Source organism: Myxine glutinosa, chromosome 10 (assembly GCF_964187855.1).
Source record: "Myxine glutinosa chromosome 10, kmMyxGlut1.1, whole genome shotgun sequence".
NCBI classification, from domain to species: domain Eukaryota; kingdom Metazoa; phylum Chordata; class Myxini; order Myxiniformes; family Myxinidae; genus Myxine; species Myxine glutinosa.
Window position 1 is genome coordinate 94,011,370 of NC_136270.1, and position 20,470 is coordinate 94,031,839.

The window sequence follows — 20,470 nt, forward strand, 5'->3', positions numbered from 1 at the left end:
AGCAGGAAGAGAATGAATTCGTTTTTTTTCTGGAGACACAAAAGTGATTGTATTTATAAGTTGCGTTTCTTTCATCCGAGAGAAGTTTATCTGATTTTGTTCGTAAAGAATCAACCACAAACCAAAAAAATTAAACTTAAAATGTCTTACTTTGTTTTTTAAGTTGGAACATCAATTCATTTGCTGTCTAAAGTTTTTAGACTTAATCTTTCAAAAGTTTTAAAAAGAAACGTAAAGAAAAATTGTATGCTAATGGTGTTTTGTGTTTTGTGTGAACTGAATATGTAGATTTTTATTCATCAGACACACAATTAAGTTGCTTCAAAACAGATGATTGTGAATCAGGATAACGATGCCAGGAGATGATTTTTATTCCGAAAGATTCGCACATTTGTGAATCGCGTGAGGCTGCGGCGGATCTCTGCGGTTCGCACTCCATAGATAATTGGATTGGCGAGAGGCTGAACCAGATAGAACAAGGAATCACTCACGTGTTGTAAATATTGTGGGAAGAAGCTCGAAGACGATATACGCAAGGAAATCGCAGCAAAAACCAGGCTGAAAATAAGGAGTGAAAGTACCAAGCAGTGAGTGACACATGTGTGCAGGGCTTTCCTGTTCCCCTTTGAAGATGGTCCAGAATGTAGGCATACATACAAGATGCGGGTGTACGTGACAACAGCCACGGCGAAGACAGTGACAGCGGTGAGAGAAGTACATGCAATCCCATATAAACTGTTTATGGTGGCATCTTCACATGAAAGTTTAGCCACAGCCATGTTAATACAACACACCTTGTGAATCTCGGGATATTTGCAAAATGTTCGTCCAATCAATAACACAACATAAATACCAGCAAGCAGAGATGACCAGCAAATGGTGAGCAAGATCACTTTGTGAGCTTTGCTGTTGGTGAGCAGGACATTGTAGCGAAGAGGATGACAAACTGCCAGGTAGCGGTCTATGGCCATGATGCTGAGTATGTAAGATTGTATCACTCCAGTGAATGAAACAAGGAAGAGTTGAATAAAACAGGCAGGTTTTGTAATCATGTTACTTTCACTTATGCTGTACATCAGACGAGGCATTATTGTTGTACAACCAACAATATCCATGATCAATAAATGAGCGAGGAATATGTAGACAGGTTTGTGCAGCTTTTTTTCACAGAGAATGATCAATATGAGAATCAGGTTCAGTGTGATCGTGACGAGGTAGATGACGAATAAAACACCAAAAGCCCATGGTCTGATGCTTGCTGGCTCGTGAAAGATCGTGGTGAGGAGGAACACGTTGGGTGGCAATGATTGATTTCCTTCAAACATGATGTCCTCCATCAATCCTGTACCTGGAGATAAAAGGGCAAATTACACCAATTAATATATCATGCAAATGTTCCACCTTACACTTCAACAACATGAAAAAAACATTGATATTTCTGGACCATGCATCTGTATCATTGGTTTCCTTTTTTCAATGCACTTTGTCTGAACATCACAATAATTAATTTTTATCACGATAAAATAATAATTACAAAAGCATTTTTGTTTTTATAATTTTTTTGTAATTTAATAATAATTACAAAATATTGACTCCAACATACGACATTTTGCTTACCTTGTGCGGTGTTCTTTAAGATCACACTGCTTACAATTTAATCATTTATATAGATCGTGGAAGAGGGTTTAAAATGCAATCACCACAAGAAGTAAATGTCACCAGAGAGCATCATTGTAAACATATTTATTCCCTTCAGGGACTTTCAAATTTGTCATCATCAGGGACATGAACAATATCCTCAGGTGCACTGAATGACGTCAACTTTCCATCTTTTTGAAGTGTTCGGCAATTCTGAAAGATAAATCTTTGGTTAAAGTTAAAATTGGATTTCATATTTATTTCTGCACCAATATTTATGATTCTTTATTAAATACGTTAAAAGTTCAAGGTATTCTTTCAACAGCTCTTTATAGGTATTACAGCAATCTCATCGATAAATGACTTGAACAGATTGTTACGAATACAAATGTGAAATGAAAATGCAAAAATATGTATAGATGGTAAAATACACAGAAGTCTTATGAATGTTCTTGAGCACAATTTACTATCTTTTGACTGTTTCACTGACAGTTTGTTGCACTTGATGTTCTTGGGTTCTGTTTCTGGGTCAGAGCTTGTTGATTTGTTGGGGCTTCCCTCCTTCGTTGAAACTTTTTAAAGCTAAGAATTCCACACCGGTTGGTTATGTCTGTTTTTCTGTTATTGTTTCACACTCTGTTTTTATTTGTGTGTTGAATCAATTCCCCAGTCTCATCCATACATTTGTGGTGTGTATTGTAAAATTCTACTTTGCTCCTCGATGTGCTTGTTGTTCACCATAACTGGATTGGAAACTGTCTTCCTGATGGGAAGCAAAGAGTAGTCTCAATGGCAGTATGATACAGTGCATTCAGAAAGTATTCAGACCCCTTCACTTTTTTCACATTTTGTTATGTTGCAGCCTTGTGCTGAAATCGTTTAAATTCATTTTTTACCATTCATTTTTTCCCCATTTTTTTCATTTTTTATTCATTTTTTTTCATTTTTTCATTTTTCAATTCATTCATTTTTTCCCATTCATTCATCAATCTACACTCAATACCCCATAATTACAAAGAGAAAACAGGATTTCAGAAAGTTTTGCCAATTTATTAAAAAGGAAAAACTGAAATATCACATTGATATAAGTATTCATACCCTTTGCTATGACACTTGGAATTTAGCTCAAGTGCCTCCCATTTCTCTTGATCATCTTTGAGATGTTTCGACACCTTGATTGGAGTCCACCTGTGGTAAATTCAATTGATTGGACATGATTAGGAAAGGCACACACCTGTCTATATAAGGTCTCACAGCTGACAATGCATATCAGAGCAAAAACCAAGCCATGAGGTCGAAACAACTGCCTGCTGAGCTCAGAGACAGGATTGTGTCGAGGCACACATCTGGGGAAGCCTACAGAAAATCTCTCCTGCATTGAAGGTTCCCAAGAGCACAGTGGCCTCCATGATTCTTAAATGGAAGAGTTTGGAGCAACCAGGACTCTTCCTCGAGCTGGTCGCCCGGCCAAACTGAGCAATCACGGGAGAAGTGCCTTGGTAAGAGAGGTGACAAAGAACCCGATGGTCACTCTGGCTGAGCTCCAGAGATCCTGTGTGGAGATGGAAAAAACTTCCAACAGGACGACTATCACTGCAACACTCCAACGATCTGGGCTTTATGGCAGAGTGCACAGACGGAAGCCTCTCCTCAGTGAAAGACACATGAAAGCCCACTTGGAGTTTGCAAAAAAGAACCTGAAGGACTCTCAGACTGTGAGAAACAAGATTCTGTGGTCTGATGAGACCAAAATTGAATTGTTTGGCTTTCGTCTGGCCACTCTGCCATAAAGCCCAGATCGGTGGGGTGTTGCAGTGATGGTTGTGAACTTATTCAAATTTCAAGTCAATCGGATAAAAATTGAGGATTTTAGAAATTCTAAAGAAAGTGGTCGAACTTTGTCCTTCGCTGATCTCAAAAATAAATGGTGGTTGATTTCATTTAGCCAAACTGTAAATCCTTTTCAAATTTCATGTAAATCGGATGAAAATTGAGGATTTTAGAAATTGGAAAAAAGTGATTGACCTTTGGCCTATGTTGACCTTTTGACCGTTTGACCTACAAAATTCATAGGATTTTGTCGGACAACGAACTCTACCATTTGGTGAAGTTTCGTGAAGATCGGTTTAAAATTGTGACCTGTAGGCAAGCATAAGTAAGCGGACAGACAAACAAATGAAATATCACACAGAGAGCGACACTTGGCAAAGGTGAATAAAGCAGAAAGGCACTAGGTATGGCATCTTTTTGACTTAACAAATAATTGGTGGTTGAATTCAGTGACCTGATATGGAAATCTTCTTCAAATTAAGTTAATCGAATGAAAATTGAGGATTTTAGAAATTTGGGAAAAGTGGTTGATCTTTGGCCTATGCTGACTTTTTAGCCTATTTTGATCTCAATAATAGTTGGTGATTGAATTCAGTTGACGGATATGAAAATCCTATTCAAATTTAAAGTCAATCGGATGAAAATTGAGGATTTTAGAAATCTGGCCTATGTTGACCTTTTGGCCTATTTTGATCTCAATAATAGTTGGTGATTGAATTCAGTTTACAGATATGAAAATCCTATTCTAATTTAAAGTCAATCGGATGAAAATTGAGCATTTTAAAAATTCGGGAAAAGTGGTTCATCTTTCGCCTATGTTGACCTTTGGGCCAATGTTGATCTCAAAAATAGTTGTTGGTTGAATTCAGTTTGCTGACATGAAAATCCCATTCAAATTCCAAGTCAATCAGATGAAAATTGAGGATTTTAGAAATTTGAAATGATTGTTGACCTTTGGCCTGTGTTGACCATTTGGCCTAAGTTGATCTCCAAAATAGTTGGTGGTTGAACTCTGTAATCTGATATGAAAATCCAATTCAAATTTCAAGTAAATTGGATGAAAATTGAGAATTTTAGAAATTTGAAATGGCTGTTGACCTTTGGCTTATGTTGACCTTTTGACCTATGTTGACCTCAAACATAGTTGGGGGATGAATTCAGTGACAAGATGTGCATATCGTCTTCAAATTTTAAGTTAATCGGATGAAAATTGACAATTTTCGAAATTTGGCCAATGTTGACCTTTTGTCCAATGTTGACCTCAAAATTAGATTGTGCTTGGCTTCAGTGAGGTGACATGAAAATCATATTCAAATTTCAAGTCATTCAGATGAAAATTAAGAATTTTAGAAATTTGAGAAAAAGTGGTTGACCTTTTGGCCAAAGTTGATCTCCAAAATAGTTGGTGGTTGAATTCAGTAAGCTGATATGAAAATCTTATTCAAATTTCAAGTAAATCGGATGAAAATTGAGGATTTTAGAAATCTGGCCTATGATTGACCTTTTGGCCCATGTTGACCTCAAAAATAGTTGGGGGTTGAATTTGCTGAAGTTTCGCTTCGCTTCCCTCCCCCCGTTGGAACAGTGACCAGATATGCATATCATCTTCAAATTTTAAGTTAATAGGATGAAAATTGACAATTTTAGAAATTTGGCATCTGTTGACCTTTTGGCCAATGTTGACCTCAAAATGAGTTTGTGCTTGGTTTGAGTATGCTGATACGCAAATCCCATTCAGATTTCAAGTCAATTGGATGAAAATTGACAATTTTAGAAATTCGGTCTATGGTGACCTTTTGGTCAATGTTGAGCTTTTGGCCTTAGTCGATTTCCAATATAGATGCTGGTTGAATTCAGTAAGCTGATTTGAAAATCCCATTCAAATTTCAAGTAAATCGGATGAAAATTGAGGATTTTAGAAATTTGAAATGGTTGTTGACCTTAAATTAGCTAGTGCTTGGTTTCAGTACACTGATAAGCAAATCCTATTCAGATTTCAAGTCAATCCGATGAAAATTGAGGATATTAGAAATTTGAAAAAGTGATTGACCGTTGGCCTATGTTGACCTTTTGACCTTTTGACCTCAAAAATTTATAGGATTTTGTCGGACAATGAACTCTTCCAATTGGTGAAGTTTCGTGAAGATCGGTTTAAAATTGTGACCTGTCGGCAAACATAAGTGAGCGGACAGACAAACAAATGAAATATCACTCATAGAGCGACACTTGGCAAAGGTGAATAAAGTAGAAAGGCTTTTGTAGAAAGTAGTAGAAAGTAGAAAGTACTCGGCAGGGCATCCTTTTGACTTCACAAATAATTGGTGGTTGAATTCAGTGACCTGATATGGAAATCTTCTTCAAATTAAGTTAATCGGATGAAAATTGAGGATTTTAGAAATTTGGGGAAAGTGGTTGATCTTTGGCCTCTATTGTCCTTTTGGCCTATTTTGATCTCAATAATAGTTGGTGATTGAATTCAGTTGACGGATATGAAAATCGTATTCAAATTTAATGTCAATCGGATGAAAATTTAGGATTTTAGAAATTTTTTGTTGACCTTTTGGCCTATGGTGATCTCAAAAATAGTTGGTGGTTGAAATCAGTTTGCTGATATGTAAATCCCATTTAAATTTCAAGTGAACCAGATGAAAATTGAGGATTTTAGAAATTTTAAATTGTTGTTGACCTTTGGCCTATGTTAACCTTTTGGCTGATGCTGATCTCAAAAATAGTTGGTGGTTGAATTCACTCAGCTGATATGAAAATCCTATTGTACACCGCACCTTTCCTATGCCATCTCCAGGCATTGCAAATCGTCACTGCCGGGCACCGAAGGGGGCTCAGCAGTGACGCACGCTGAAAGGGAGTACTCAGTTTTCACTCTGGTTGTTTGTTTGTTTGTTTTCTTTCTTTCTTTCTTTCTTTCTTGTTGTACACCGCTCCCTTTCTATGCCATCTCCAGGCATTGCAAATCGTCATTGCGGGGCACCGAAGGGGGCTCGGCAGTGACGCACGCTGAAAGGGAGTACTCAGTTTTCACTCTGGTTGTTTGTTTTCTTTTTTGTTTTCTTTCTTGTTTGTTTGTTGTACACCGCTCCTTTCCTATGCCATCTCCAGGCATTGGAAATCGTCACTGCCGGGCACCGAAGGGGGCTCGGCAGTGACGCACGCTGAAAGGGAGTGCTCAGTTTTCGCTCTGGTTGTTTGTTTGTTTGTTTTCTTTCTTTCTTTCGTTCTTTCTTGTTTATTTGTTTGTTTGTTTGTTTGTCCGGGTGATATCTCAGCCATCCTTTGAGCTAGGAAGCTGAAATTTCGGCACAATAGTGAGCAAGTACTTTGTCAAAAACCATATTTTTTGTTTTTTGATGAATCAATTAATTGATAAGTTATTTAATTATTATCGATTAATTAAGTACTTATTTATTTTCTTTCTCCTCTGGGCAATATCTCAGGCAGCTTTTGAGCTAGGAAGCTAATATTTGGACATGACAGTGACCAAGTGATGTGGCTACAAAGGATATTTTAGATTTATTGATTAATCAATTAATTGATTGATTATTTATTGATTAATTAGTAATCATTTAATTTTTGATTAACTTAATTATTAGCGATTAATTAAGTACTTATTTAATTAATCAAATTTCCTTTCTCTTCTGACCATTAACTCAGGCACCTTTTGAGTTAGGAAGCTGATATTTGGACATGCCAATGACCAGGTGATTTGGCTGCAAAGGCTATTTTTGATTTATTAATTAATCAATTAATCACTGAATCGATTAATTATTTAATTATTCGATTAATGACTTTTTTTTTTTTTTTAAGTTACAGATTCTGATGAAATGGTGGTGGTTTATGTGTTCTATGACCGAATTGATTAATAATTTAATTTTTTTATGATTATTATTTATTTATTTTCATTATTAATCATTTATTTATTTTCTTTCTCATTTGGCCAATATCTCAGGCACCTTTTGAGCTCGGAAGCTAATATTTGGACATGAGTGACCAAGGGATGCGGCTATCAAGGATATTTTTGATTTATTGATTAATCAATTAATCAAATAATCGATTAATTATTTAATTATTCGATTAAATACTAAAAAATAATAAAAAGAAATCCGTTACAGATTCTGATGAAATGGTGGTGGTTTATGTGTTCTGTGACCGAATTGATTAATAATTTAATTTTTTAATGATTATTATTGATTTATTTTCATTATTAATCATTTATTTATTTTCTTTCTCATTTGGCCAATATCTCAGGCACCTTTTGAGCTTGGAAGCTATTATTTGGACATGACAGTGACCAAGTGATGTGGCTATCAATGATATTTTTCATTTATTGATTAATCATTTAATTTATTAATTATTTATTGATTAATTGATTTATTATTTATTGATGAATCAATTAATTATTTAATTTTTTATTAATGACTTATTTAATTATATTTCTAAAAGATACATCTTCGGATGAAGCACTAGTGGTTTAGTTATGCTATTAGCCAATTGATTAAGAAAATATTTTGTGATAATCTTTTATTGATTTTAATTACACAATTAATCAATCAATTAGTGTACACCTCTCCCTTCCAATGCAGCCTCTATGAGCTGCACTGCGGTATTGCCGGGCGCCGGAGGCTCCCCGCCAATGCTGCGCTGTAGGATATTTAATTATTTGGCATGGGGGCGGTGTACTTTTTATGTATCTGTCCTTGTTCAGATTTCAAGTCAATCGGCTAATAATTGAGGATGTTATGAAATTCCAAAAAAAGCGGTTGACCTTTGGCATATGTTGACCTTATGACCTATATTAATCTCAAAAATAGTTGGTGGTTGAATTCAATTGGCTAATATGAAAATCCTATTCAAATTTCAAGTCAATCGGATGTAAATTGAGGATTTTAGAAATTCAAAAAAAAGTGGTTGACCTTTGGCCTATGTTGACCTTTTGGCCTAAGCTGATCTCAAAAATAGTTGGCGGTTGAATTCAGTGACCAGATGTGCATATTGACTGAAAATTGTAAGTTAATCGGATGAAAATTGACAATTTTAGCAATTTGGCCTACGTTGACCTTTTCTGCTATGTTGACCTCAAAATTAGTTATTGCTTGGTTTCATTAAGGTGATATGAAAAGCCCATTCAAATTCCAAGTCAATCAGATGAAAATTGAGGATTTTAGAAATTAGAAATGGTTGTTGACCTTTGGACTATGTTGACCTTTTGTAGTATGTTGATCTCAAAAATAGTTGGTAGTTGAATTCAGTAAGCTGATATGAAAATCCCATTCAAATTCCAAGTAAATCGAATGAAAATTGAGGATTTTAGGAATTTTAAATGGTCGTTGATCTTTGGCCTATGTTGATTTTAATTAATAGTTTCTCGTTGAATTCGGTTAGCTGATGTAAAATTCCTATTCAAATTTCAAGTCAATGAGTTGAAAATTGAGGATTTTAGTAATTTGAAAAAAGTAGTTGACCTTTGGGCTATGTTGACCTTTTGGCCTCAGAAATATATCGGATTTTGTGGGACCACGAACTCTACTATTTGGTGAAGTTTCGTGAAGATTGGTTTGAAATTATTGAAACCTGGATGCAAGTATAAGTGAGCAGATAGAGAAACAAATGAAAAATCACTCAAAGAGTGACACTTGGCAAAACAGAACAAAGTAGAATGGCACTCATGAGAGCATCCTTTTGACCTCAAAAATAATTCGTGATTGAATTCAGTGACCTGATGTGCAAATCGTGTTCAGTTTTAGTTAATCTAATGAAAATTGACAATTTTAGAAATTTGGCCTATATTGACCTTTTATCCAATGCTGATCTCAAAAATAGTTGGTGGTTGAATTCAGTGACCACATATGTAAATCCTCTTCAGATTTCAAGTCAATCGGATGAAAATTGAATATTTTAGGAATTTCAAAAAGGTGGTTGACCTTAGGCCTATGTTGACTGTGTTGACCAACAACACCAGACTGTGTTGGTCTATGTTGACTATGTCGATCTCAAAAATAGTTGGTGGTTGAATTCTGCAAGCTGATGTGAAAATCGTATTCAAATTTCAAGTCAATCAGATGAAAATTGAGGATTTTAGAAATTAGCAAAAAAGTGGTTGACATTTGGCCTATGCTGACCTTGTGACCTGTGTTGATCAAAAAAATAGTTGGTGGCTGAATTCAGTTTGGTGATATGAAAATCCTATTCAAATTTCTCATCAATCAGATGAAAATTGAGGATTTTAGAAATTCGAACAAAGTGGTTGACCTTTGGCCAATGTTGACCTTGTGACCTATGTTGACCTCAAAAATAGTTGTTGGTTGAATTCAGTTTAATGATATGTAACTCCCATTCAATTTTCAAGTCAATGAGATGAAAATTGAGGATTTTCGAAATTTGAAATGGTTGTTGACCTTTGTCCTATGTTGACCTTTTGGCCTATGTTGATCTCAAAAATAGTTGGTGGTTGAATTCGGTTTGCTGATATGTAAATCCGATTCAAATTTAAAATCAATTGGATGGAAATTGAGGATTTTAGAAATTTATAATTGTTGTTGACCTTCGGCTTATGTTGACCGTTTGGCCTATGCTTTTGGTTCTCCTTTTGTCGTATGTTGATCACAGAAAAGAAAAACATCGAAAAGGATTGGCATATGCTGATCTCAAAAATAGTGGGTGGTTGAATTCATTTCGGCGATATGTAAATCCCATTCAAATTGCAAGTCAATCAGATTAAAATTGAGTATTTAATAATTTGAAAAAAAGTTGTTGACCTTTTGACCTCAAAAATATATAGGATTTTGTCGGACCACAAACTCTATCATTTGGTGAAGTTTCGTGAAGATCGGTTTGAAATTGTGACCTGTGGGCAAGTACAAGTGAGCGCACAGACAAACACACAAACCGGAGTGATCAACATACTTGTTTTAAAAAAAAGAAAAATTGCCTGGTAATGACGCACAGGACCAACCAATATTCTTAAAATTTTTCCTTTTTCGCAAGTATTGAACAAACAAACAGATAGTCAGGGTTGAAAACATTACCTCCATCCACCTTCAGTGGTGGAGGTAAAACTATTTTATTTATTTATGTCTGTTTATTGGGAAAAATTTTTATTTCAAGTTGATTTCATTGCAAAACTTAATACAAAGTGTTTCCAACGAAAATTTTCCGAAACAATGTGTCAGTTTGTAAATGTTTAGATGCTCTTGCATGTTGAATAAGCCTTTGCAGTTCGTGTAATATTCGATCATTTCTCTGGGGGTTCACAATCCATGCCCAGCAAGTCCATTTCCTCATTAGTGAAAATAACCTTTGCTTAATTGAGGCAAAGTTGGCTTCAATGATTTGCCTCTGCTGCTTCCAACAAGATCAGACCTGTTCTGCTCCTCCTGGGCTTGTGTTCTCCTTTCCTGAAGGAATGATATTGATAGAGTTACAATATGTGCATAAAACTTTCGTTTGTAACAAGGCATTTGTAATAAACAGTACAAGCATTAAGACATGAAATCACACAACAGTTTTGTATTCCAGCAAAGATTTTAATATTGCGTAACTTGTTACCCTCTTTCTTTGTTAATTTTTTTGTTTTCCTCTTTAAATTCAATTTATCATTTAAAATGTGTGAGTCTTACAGAATGATGCAGGGGTCGCATACTTTGAATTCTAGTCCTGGCTTAAGATGGGTACTTTGCAGACAGACGACTTCACTGCAAAATACACGACACGCAAATCACAAAATACGTGCAATCACTTGGATGGACGTTAAGTTGGAATCCTGTATGCTAGCATGAGCTGGTGGATGTTAAATATCCCATTGGGTCTTCACAAAGATTAGACGAGTTATCGCTTGCACCCTGAACAAATTCCTGCCAACTTTGGTTGAATTTCAATCACGGTTAGCCAGTTCATAAAAGTCTTGGGTACGAGGCACATATGCATTGCCTGTGAATTAGTGGGGAAATGGGAGAAGGATTAGGGAGTCAGGTCATGAGATGTATGAGATGATTGCCTGTTTCCTACCTTTCATTACTCCTGGGCCACAGCAAGACAGCAAAATGATGGATTGTTCTTGTGTGGAAGTATTCTGAGACAAGTAAACCAAATAAACTGAGGAAAGATGATGTAATCATCAAGTTGACTGCAGACAACATCACTGGGTTGTGCTTGCCATCATGAGTTTGTGCTTTTGTGCTTTTCTTTGCATTCCTTCAGGACAATGGTCCATCCTAAACTCATTTTTGTCCACCGTACCCAACTGTGATCTTTTGTTCCCATACTGTGATCCTCACTATCCCATTCCCTTTGTCGACCAAATCAATACAGGACATCCTGGGTAACACAATGTTGTTAAAGCATCATACTGCAAATACATTGTGCCAAACTTTAAGAAAACATTATTTTGAATGGTTTTACAAATATTAAAATTTTGCGCAAAACACTATTTTTGTAACATTTTTAAACGTTATGATGTTACAAATTAACATCATAAACTTTTAAATGTTTTAAGCATGCAATGAATGAAATGAATATGAATGATCGTTTTAAGGCCATTTTCCCCGCTTGAGCAGGGGTTAGCCTTGCGGGCCCCATGACAATCATGGTTCCCTGTTTGAGGCAATGTTTTATGGCCGGATGCCCTTCCTGAATATCAATGCAATGTTTTCTGATCATGTTTTCGACATATTTTCAAAACCCTGCAAAATAATGTTGTCAAAACATTTGGCTACAACATTTTTCAAATGTTTTATGTTTACTCGGGCTGGACTGTTGGGAAATCATATTCACCCAAATGCTAAATGAATCATTCATCTTTGAATTATATTGCTTGCGAATAGAGGTGCCCCACATCCCAGTTTGCTCCAAGACCATCTCGCTCTCATCCTCTTGCTCTCATGACTGAGTGGTTCGTTCGTTTGTTGGTGTCATCTTCTCAACAGGTTGACTGCCATTGATCTCCACATCTGTCTATCCTGTGCTGCCTTTACACATTCCACAAGGATCAACTGCATCTACTGTTGTCCGTTATATCCATTTTCTCCTCTGCCTCTCTCTCCTATATTTCCCATCGATATTCCACTCCAATCTCTGGCTCTACCATCTGCTCTAATGATGTGACCGAAGTATTGTGTCTTTCTCTCTTTCATGTCATGCACGAATTTTCTCTTTTCTCCAGCCATTTCCAGCACTTCTTCATTAATTTTCCCTTCTGTGTAGAATATGCAGAACATTCTCCGATATGCCCACATCTCAACTGCATTCAGCTTGTCATTCGTCTCTGTATTTGTTGTTCATGTGTTCGCTGCATATACTAGGTGAAGTGGCATACCAGGCAAAGATGTTTTAATTAAATTCCTTATCCTAAAAATCTGAAATTGCATGCACATGATCTATGACCCATTTGTATTGTGAGTTGTGAGTTGTGAGTTATTTGAAAAAAGTGCAAGGATGCCTACATTTTTGGCCACGGCTGTCCATCAATGATTTGGATGGAGGAGATAAGAGCTGACTTTCTAAATTTGCAGATTGGTGGTTGAAGGAAGGTGGGGAGGTGATCAGATTCAGAAAGATAATGTTGATTCAATTGATTGGGTAAAATATTGGCAGATGTAATTTCACATCAGGAAATATTTTGGAGTGGAGTTATGGAAGAGAGACACACACACACACAAACACACACACACACACACACACACACACACACACACACACACACACACACACACACACACACACACACTCACACACACACTGACTGACACACAGTGCCATTTATTATTATATATAAGAAGAAATTAATGCTTTTTAGAACTTCAGTAGGTTTTTCATTCATTCATGAAGAACTTCTTCAACAAAATATAAACCAAAAATCAGTTAATGAAGATATTGGTAAATATTATGTGCAATGCTTTTCAATACAAATAACATATTTCTCAATAAAATAACTCAAAATCAACTTTTCAAAGTTATAATTTACATCAATTAATTTATATATTCGTTCTTGTTTCAAATATCATTTTGTTTCACTTGATAATAACGAGAACGACACTCGGTGGAGTGCAAACCTCCGCCCGGCTGAACAGTTTGCCATGTACTGTATATCCCACTGCGAGACCAGATCTGGATTCAGACCTGAACCAAAGTCTAATCGGCTGGTTCTCATCACTTACCCAGCTCATCCACCGAGTTTTGTCACAATTCATCCATAACCTTTTGAAATATCATGCGATGTATAGTTTTTTCCCGATCACTCGATGGTGAAGAATCACTTAAACAATTCTCGGATCCAGATATTCCCCAAAATCTAATCATTTCGTACTTGTCACACACCCAACATCTCCAGCACATTTCGTCCGAATCTGTCCAAAACTTTATGAGATATCCTGTTCACAGAACGAAACACAAACAGACAGGGGTGAAAACACAACCTCCATCCACCTTCGGTAGCAGAGGTAATAATAGTGACGTAAATGAATCGTTTCCACTCTTTCAAGAACCCAGCTTTGTCAGCCTTACTTTTCCATCTTGAATAAACATTTCCAACTCGACCCAACCTCACTGAAGAGGTTTGATACTCATGGAGAAAATAAATATTGGTCTCGTGACGTCATTTGAATCAGTTATGTTTAAGATTCCAATTCAATGCTGTCTTGTGAAAACTCCTTTCTACAGGATTGGACACTTTATATAATTAACAAATTTCTCCCATAATATTCCAATTTCTCAATGATGTCGCTTGTAGAAATTTGTCAAATATGTAACGCACTTCAATATTATAAAATAGCATTTAAGCGATATGAATGTCACAAGTTCTCAAACAGCAAATACAGCTTTGCATCCTCGTGGGTATATCAACACTAACAGCATTTACTGATTTAAAAGCGAAGAGTTGTCTGATAATTCACTTTCACAATGTGAGATGGGTGGAAATGGATGCAATGTCCTGGTGTTTGCTAAGATTTAATTTAATTTTGTTCATTCACATGATTAGATTTGCCTGTTTGTTTTGGTGTTTAAGTCTCATTGTCTGTTTCGCTGTTCCCTTGTTTCTCATGTCAAATCATTTGGTTCATTATCCACTCTGGTGCTTTCCCTTTCCACATTCACTTCTCGGTATTGAAAACAAATTCGGTCTCCCAGAAACGGTTGGGTTATTTAGACTTTGGCAAAGCATCACGAAGATTGCTGTAATTTAAGGTAAAGTCATATATACCTGAACACAGTTGAAACGAGGGAAACACACCAACAGAAAGTTAAAGGAACACAACAGAGGGACATTTGAAGGAAAAACGACCGAGGGGAAGAAACTTCTACATGAAAGCATCTGAGGTCATAAAAATGGACGATTTACACCTGTAACATGAATGAACTCAGGAGTGCAACACTTTATCTCTGCTTTCTTCAAACTCCAACACTGAAGTAGAAACAATTTCACAGAGTTATTTGTTTTTCATTAATTTTACAGATATTGGTTCTTCATTGTTGTTTTTTCGTATGTAGCTTGTAGCTGCTGGTTGCATCATTTTTTCTTGTTTTTGGTCGCACCGTTGTGCCTCCGATGCAGTGCCCCTGTTACCATAAAGTTGTGACTCATTTTGACGACCTCGGAAAGATCACGGGCTGATTCAACCCGCTTTGTTTTATTTCAACGGGACGACAGGGGCTCAAATTCAAGACCCAAAGATCCAAAGACATCAACCTTAAACTTGAAGCCAACACCAGGCTGGTTCTTCATTAATTTTAGTTGTTAATTTTACAGAAAGTAATTTTACAGAGTTGTTGGTTCTTCATTACGGTATTTCCTTGAAACTGTTTCTATAATTGTTCATTTCTACCTGTGTACATTGGTGTTTCTCCTTTTTTTCCGGTGTTTCTTCTTCTCTTTTTCCAGAAGCTCTTGAAATTTGTCGATTTTATGTTTTATTGATCCGGGACGTTTGAAACATCAAATCTGTTCAATATCCATAAATGCTTTATCCATTTGAGTTTTAATGTTTGAGACTAGTAAAACGTCGTCATTTCCACAATCAGCACCTGGTAAGGTTCCAACAATCCAACATTTCAAACAAGTTTCAACAATCCGACTCCGTCTGTTTTGAATCATGATATTGTCAATATAGATTTTCTTTTGACCCTTTGTTGAAGTCTAAATAAGTTACAAATCTGTATTCTACTGCTATATATTTGAATCCCACAATTATTCCCACCACGTGGAATTGGCCAGGGAACGCTTTTGTTTTGTTTTGGTCCATTATTTCACAAATGGGATGGTCAGACCTGACATTTGACTGAGGGTGATAGGACTTTGTAATTTGTTCAGGTGTTATCGATAACTCACCAACTCTTCGTGAAAGACACGATGACATCTTCCACCTCCATCAATGACCAGTGCTGGTGAATTTCTCCTCCGACATTAAAGACGTGTGTTCATACCTCTTGGGCATCTTGGCTTTCCAAGTAACCCTCCAAAAGAGAACACAAAATTACCTTTGTATCCTCCATAGGATATCCCTTTGTGAAATATAAAAACACAACCATACCCTCTTTCCCTCATGCAGTGATTTATTATTTTGTTCGATATTTAATTTTGCTGGTACTGCATGCACTAAAAATACCACTTGAGTGACAAATTTGTTTCAAATGAGATGCGATCTTAAATGATTTCGAGCCCAAGAAAATATCTTTCAGAAGAAGCATTTTATTGGTGTATGCACAGATTGTATCCACATTGATGGTGCAGCACAGACCTAACTGGATGGTTATAAATATGAATGTGTATAACAAATCTGCTTTGGAGGATAAAGTAATTTGTGTGCCTATTAACACCATCATTTGGCTACTTTGTACAAACTCACACTTCATAACAAAAACCTTTTGAACAAAATGAGCAGGAAGAGAATGAATTCGTTTTTTTCTGGAGACACAAAAGTGATTGTATTTATAAGTTGCGTTTCTTTCATCCGAGAGAAGTTTATCTGATTTTGTTCGTAAAGAATCAACCACAAACCAAAAAAATTAAACTTAAAATGTCTTACTTTGTTTTTTAAGTTAGAACATCAATTAATTTGCTGTCTAAAGTTTTTGGACTAAATCTTTCAAAAGTTTAAATAAGAAACATGAAGAAAAATTGTATTTCAATGGTGTTTTTTGTTTTGTACGAAATTAACATGTAGATTTTTATTCATCAGACACACAATTAAGTTGCTTCAAAACAGATGATTGTGAATCAGGATAACGATGCCAGGAGATGATTTTATTCTGAAAGATTCGCACATTTGTGAATCGCGTGAGGCTGCGGCGGATCTCTGCGGTTCGCACTCCATAGATAATTGGATTGGCGAGAGGCTGAACCAGATAGAACAAGGAATCACTCACGTGTTGTAAATATTGTGGGAAATTGTTTGTGGACGACATACGCAAGGAAATCAAAACAAAAACATTGGAGAAAAAAAAGAGTGAAAGTACCAAGCAGTGAGTGACACATGTGTGCAGGGCTTTCCTGTTCCCCTTTGAAGATGGTCCAGAATGTTGGCATACATACAAGATGCGGGTGTACGTGACAACGACCACGATGATGAGAGTGACAGTAGTGAGAGAACTACATGCAATCCCATATAAACTGTTTATGGTGAAATCTTCACATGAAAGTTTAGCCACAGCCATGTGAATACAACCTACCCTGTGAATCTCTGGATATTTGCAAAATGTTCGTCCAATCAATAACACAACATAAATACCAATAATCAGAGATGACCAGCAAACGGTGAGCAAGATCACTTTGTGAGCTCTGCTGTTGGTGAGCAGGACATTGTAGCGAAGAGGATGACAAACTGCCAGGTAGCGGTCTATGGCCATTATGCTGAGTATGTAAGATTGCATCGTTCCAGTGAATGAAACAAAGAAGAGTTGAATAAAACAGGCAGGTTTTGTAATCATGATACTTTCACTGATGCTGTACATCAGACGAGGCGTGAATGTTGTACAAACAACAATATCCATGATCAATAAATGAGCGAGGAATATGTAGACAGGTTTGTGTAGCTTTTTTTCACAGAGAATGATCAAGATGAGAATCAGGTTCAGTGTGATCGTGACGAGGAAGATGACGAATAAAACACCAAAAGCCCATGGTCTGATGCTTGATTGCTCGTGAAAGATCGGGGTGAGGAGGAACACGTTGGGTGGCAATGATTGATTTCCTTCAAACATGATGTCCTCCATCAATCCTGTGCCTGGAGATAAAAGGACCAATTACACCAATTAATACATCATGAAAATGTTCCACCTTACACTTCACCAATATATGAAAAACATTTATATTTCTGGACCATGCATCTGTATCATTGGTTTCCTTTTTTCAATGCACTTTGTCTGAACATCACAATAATTAATTTTTATCACGATAAAATAATAATTACAAAAGCATTTTTGTTTTTATAATTTTTTTGTAATTTAATAATAATTACAAAATATTGACTCCAACATACGACATTTTGCTTACCTTGTGCGGTGTTCTTTGAGATCACACTGCTTACAATTTAATCATTTATATAGATCGTGGAAGAGGGTTTAAAATACAATCACCACAAGAAGTAAATGTCACCAGAGAGCATCATTGTGAACATATTTATTCCCTTCAGGGACTTTCAAATTTGTCATCATCAGGGACATGAACAATATCCTCAGGTGCACTGAATGACGTCAACTTTCCATCTTTTTGAAGTGTTCGCCAATTCTGAAAGATAAATCTTTGGTTAAAGTTAAAATTGGAATACATATTTATTTCTGCACCAATATTTATGATTCTTTATTAAATACGTTAAAAGTTCAAGGTATTCTTTCAACAGCTCTTTATAGGTATTACCGCAATCTCATCGATAAATGACTTGAACAGATTGTTACGAATACAAATGTGAAATGAAAATGTAAAAATATGTATTGATGGTAAAATACACAGAAGTCTTATTAATGTTCTTGAGCACAATTTACTATCTTTTGACTGTTTTACTGACAGTTTGTTGCACTTGATGTTCTTGGGTTATGTTTCTGGGTCAGAGCTTGTTGATTTGTTGGGGCTTCCCTCCTTCGTTGAAACTTTTTAAAGCTAAGAATTCCACACCGGTTGGTTATGTCTGTTTTTCTGTTATTGTTTCACACTCTGTTTTTATTTGTGTGTTGAATCAATTCCCCAGTCTCATCCATACATTTGTGGTGTGTATTGTAAAATTCTACTTTGCTCCTCGATGTGCTTGTTGTTCACCATAACTGGATTGGAAACTGTCTTCCTGATGGGAAGCAAAGAGTAGTCTCAATGGCAGTATGATACAGTGCATTCAGAAAGTATTCAGACCCCTTCACTTTTTTCACATTTTGTTATGTTGCAGCCTTGTGCTGAAATCGTTTAAATTCATTTTTTACCATTCATTTTTTCCCCATTTTTTTCATTTTTTATTCATTTTTTTCATTTTTTCATTTTTTCAATTCATTCATTTTTTCCCATTCATTCATCAATCTACACTCAATACCCCATAATTACAAAGAGAAAACAGGATTTCAGAAAGTTTTGCCAATTTATTAAAAAGGAAAAACTGAAATATCACATTGATATAAGTATTCATACCCTTTGCTATGACACTTGGAATTTAGCTCAAGTGCCTCCCATTTCTCTTGATCATCTTTGAGATGTTTCGACACCTTGATTGGAGTCCACCTGTGGTAAATTCAATTGATTGGACATGATTAGGAAAGGCACACACCTGTCTATATAAGGTCTCACAGCTGACAATGCATATCAGAGCAAAAACCAAGCCATGAGGTCGAAAGAACTGCCTGCAGAGCTCAGAGACAGGATTGTGTCGAGGCACACATCTGGGGAAGCCTACAGAAAATCTCTCCTGCATTGTAGGTTCCCAAGAGCACAGTGGCCTCCATGATTCTTAAATGGAAGAGTTTGGAGCAACCAGGACTCTTCCTCGAGCTGGTCGCCCGGCCAAACTGAGCAATCACGGGAGAAGTGCCTTGGTAAGAGAGGTGACAAAGAACCCGATGGTCACTCTGGCTGAGCTCCAGAGATCCTGTGTGGAGATGGAAAAAACTTCCAACAGGACGACTATCACTGCAACACTCCAACGATCTGGGCTTTATGGCAGAGTGCACAGACGGAAGCCTCTCCTCAGTGAAAGACACATGAAAGCCCACTTGGAGTTTGCAAAAAAGAACCTGAAGGACTCTCAGACTGTGAGAAACAAGATTCTGTGGTCTGATGAGACCAAGATTGAATTGTTTGGCTTTCGTCTGGCCACTCTGCCATAAAGCCCAGATCGGTGGGGTGTTGCAGTGATGGTTGTGAACTTATTCAAATTTCAAGTCAATCGGATAAAAATTGAGGATTTTAGAAATTCTAAAGAAAGTGGTCGAACTTTGTCCTTCGCTGATCTCAAAAATAAATGGTGGTTGATTTCATTTAGCCAAACTGTAAATCCTTTTCAAATTTCATGTAAATCGGATGAAAATTGAGGATTTTAGAAATTGGAAAAAAGTGATTGACCTTTGGCCTATGTTGACCTTTTGACCGTTTGACCTACAAAATTCATAGGATTTTGTCGGACAACGAACTCTACCATTTGGTGAAGTTTCGTGAAGATCGGTTTAAAATTGTGACCTGTAGGCAAGCATAAGTAAGCGGACAGACAAACAAATGAAATATCACACAGAGAGCGACACTTGGCAAAGGTGAATAAAGCAGAAAGGCACTAGGTATGGCATCTTTTTGACTTAACAAATAATTGGTGGTTGAATTCAGTGACCTGATATGGAAATCTTCTTCAAATTAAGTTAATCGAATGAAAATTGAGGATTTTAGAAATTTGGGAAAAGTGGTTGATCTTTGGCCTATGCTGACTTTTTAGCCTATTTTGATCTCAATAATAGTTGGTGATTGAATTCAGTTGACGGATATGAAAATCCTATTCAAATTTAAAGTCAATCGGATGAAAATTGAGGATTT

At 36.4% G+C, this 20,470-nt stretch overlaps 2 protein-coding genes across 2 annotated transcripts; both read right to left on the reverse strand.

The window, feature by feature from the left end:
* Positions 1 to 341: 341 nt before the first annotated feature.
* Positions 342 to 1,729, reverse strand: LOC137433419 (olfactory receptor 5H19-like). The gene is made up of 3 exons (XM_068125751.2): positions 1,701 to 1,729; positions 1,618 to 1,643; positions 342 to 1,348 (listed from the first exon to the last, which is right to left on the reverse strand). The coding sequence occupies exons 1-3, from the start codon at positions 1,727 to 1,729 to the stop codon at positions 342 to 344; spliced, it is 1,062 nt and encodes a 353-aa protein (XP_067981852.2).
* A 14,912-nt stretch (positions 1,730 to 16,641) lies between these two features.
* LOC144893957 (olfactory receptor 52E8-like) lies at positions 16,642 to 18,080 on the reverse strand. Its single transcript, XM_078785211.1, has 3 exons — positions 18,049 to 18,080; positions 17,966 to 17,991; positions 16,642 to 17,696 (listed from the first exon to the last, which is right to left on the reverse strand). The coding sequence occupies exons 1-3, from the start codon at positions 18,078 to 18,080 to the stop codon at positions 16,642 to 16,644; spliced, it is 1,113 nt and encodes a 370-aa protein (XP_078641337.1).
* Between the last annotated feature and the right edge of the window lie 2,390 nt (positions 18,081 to 20,470).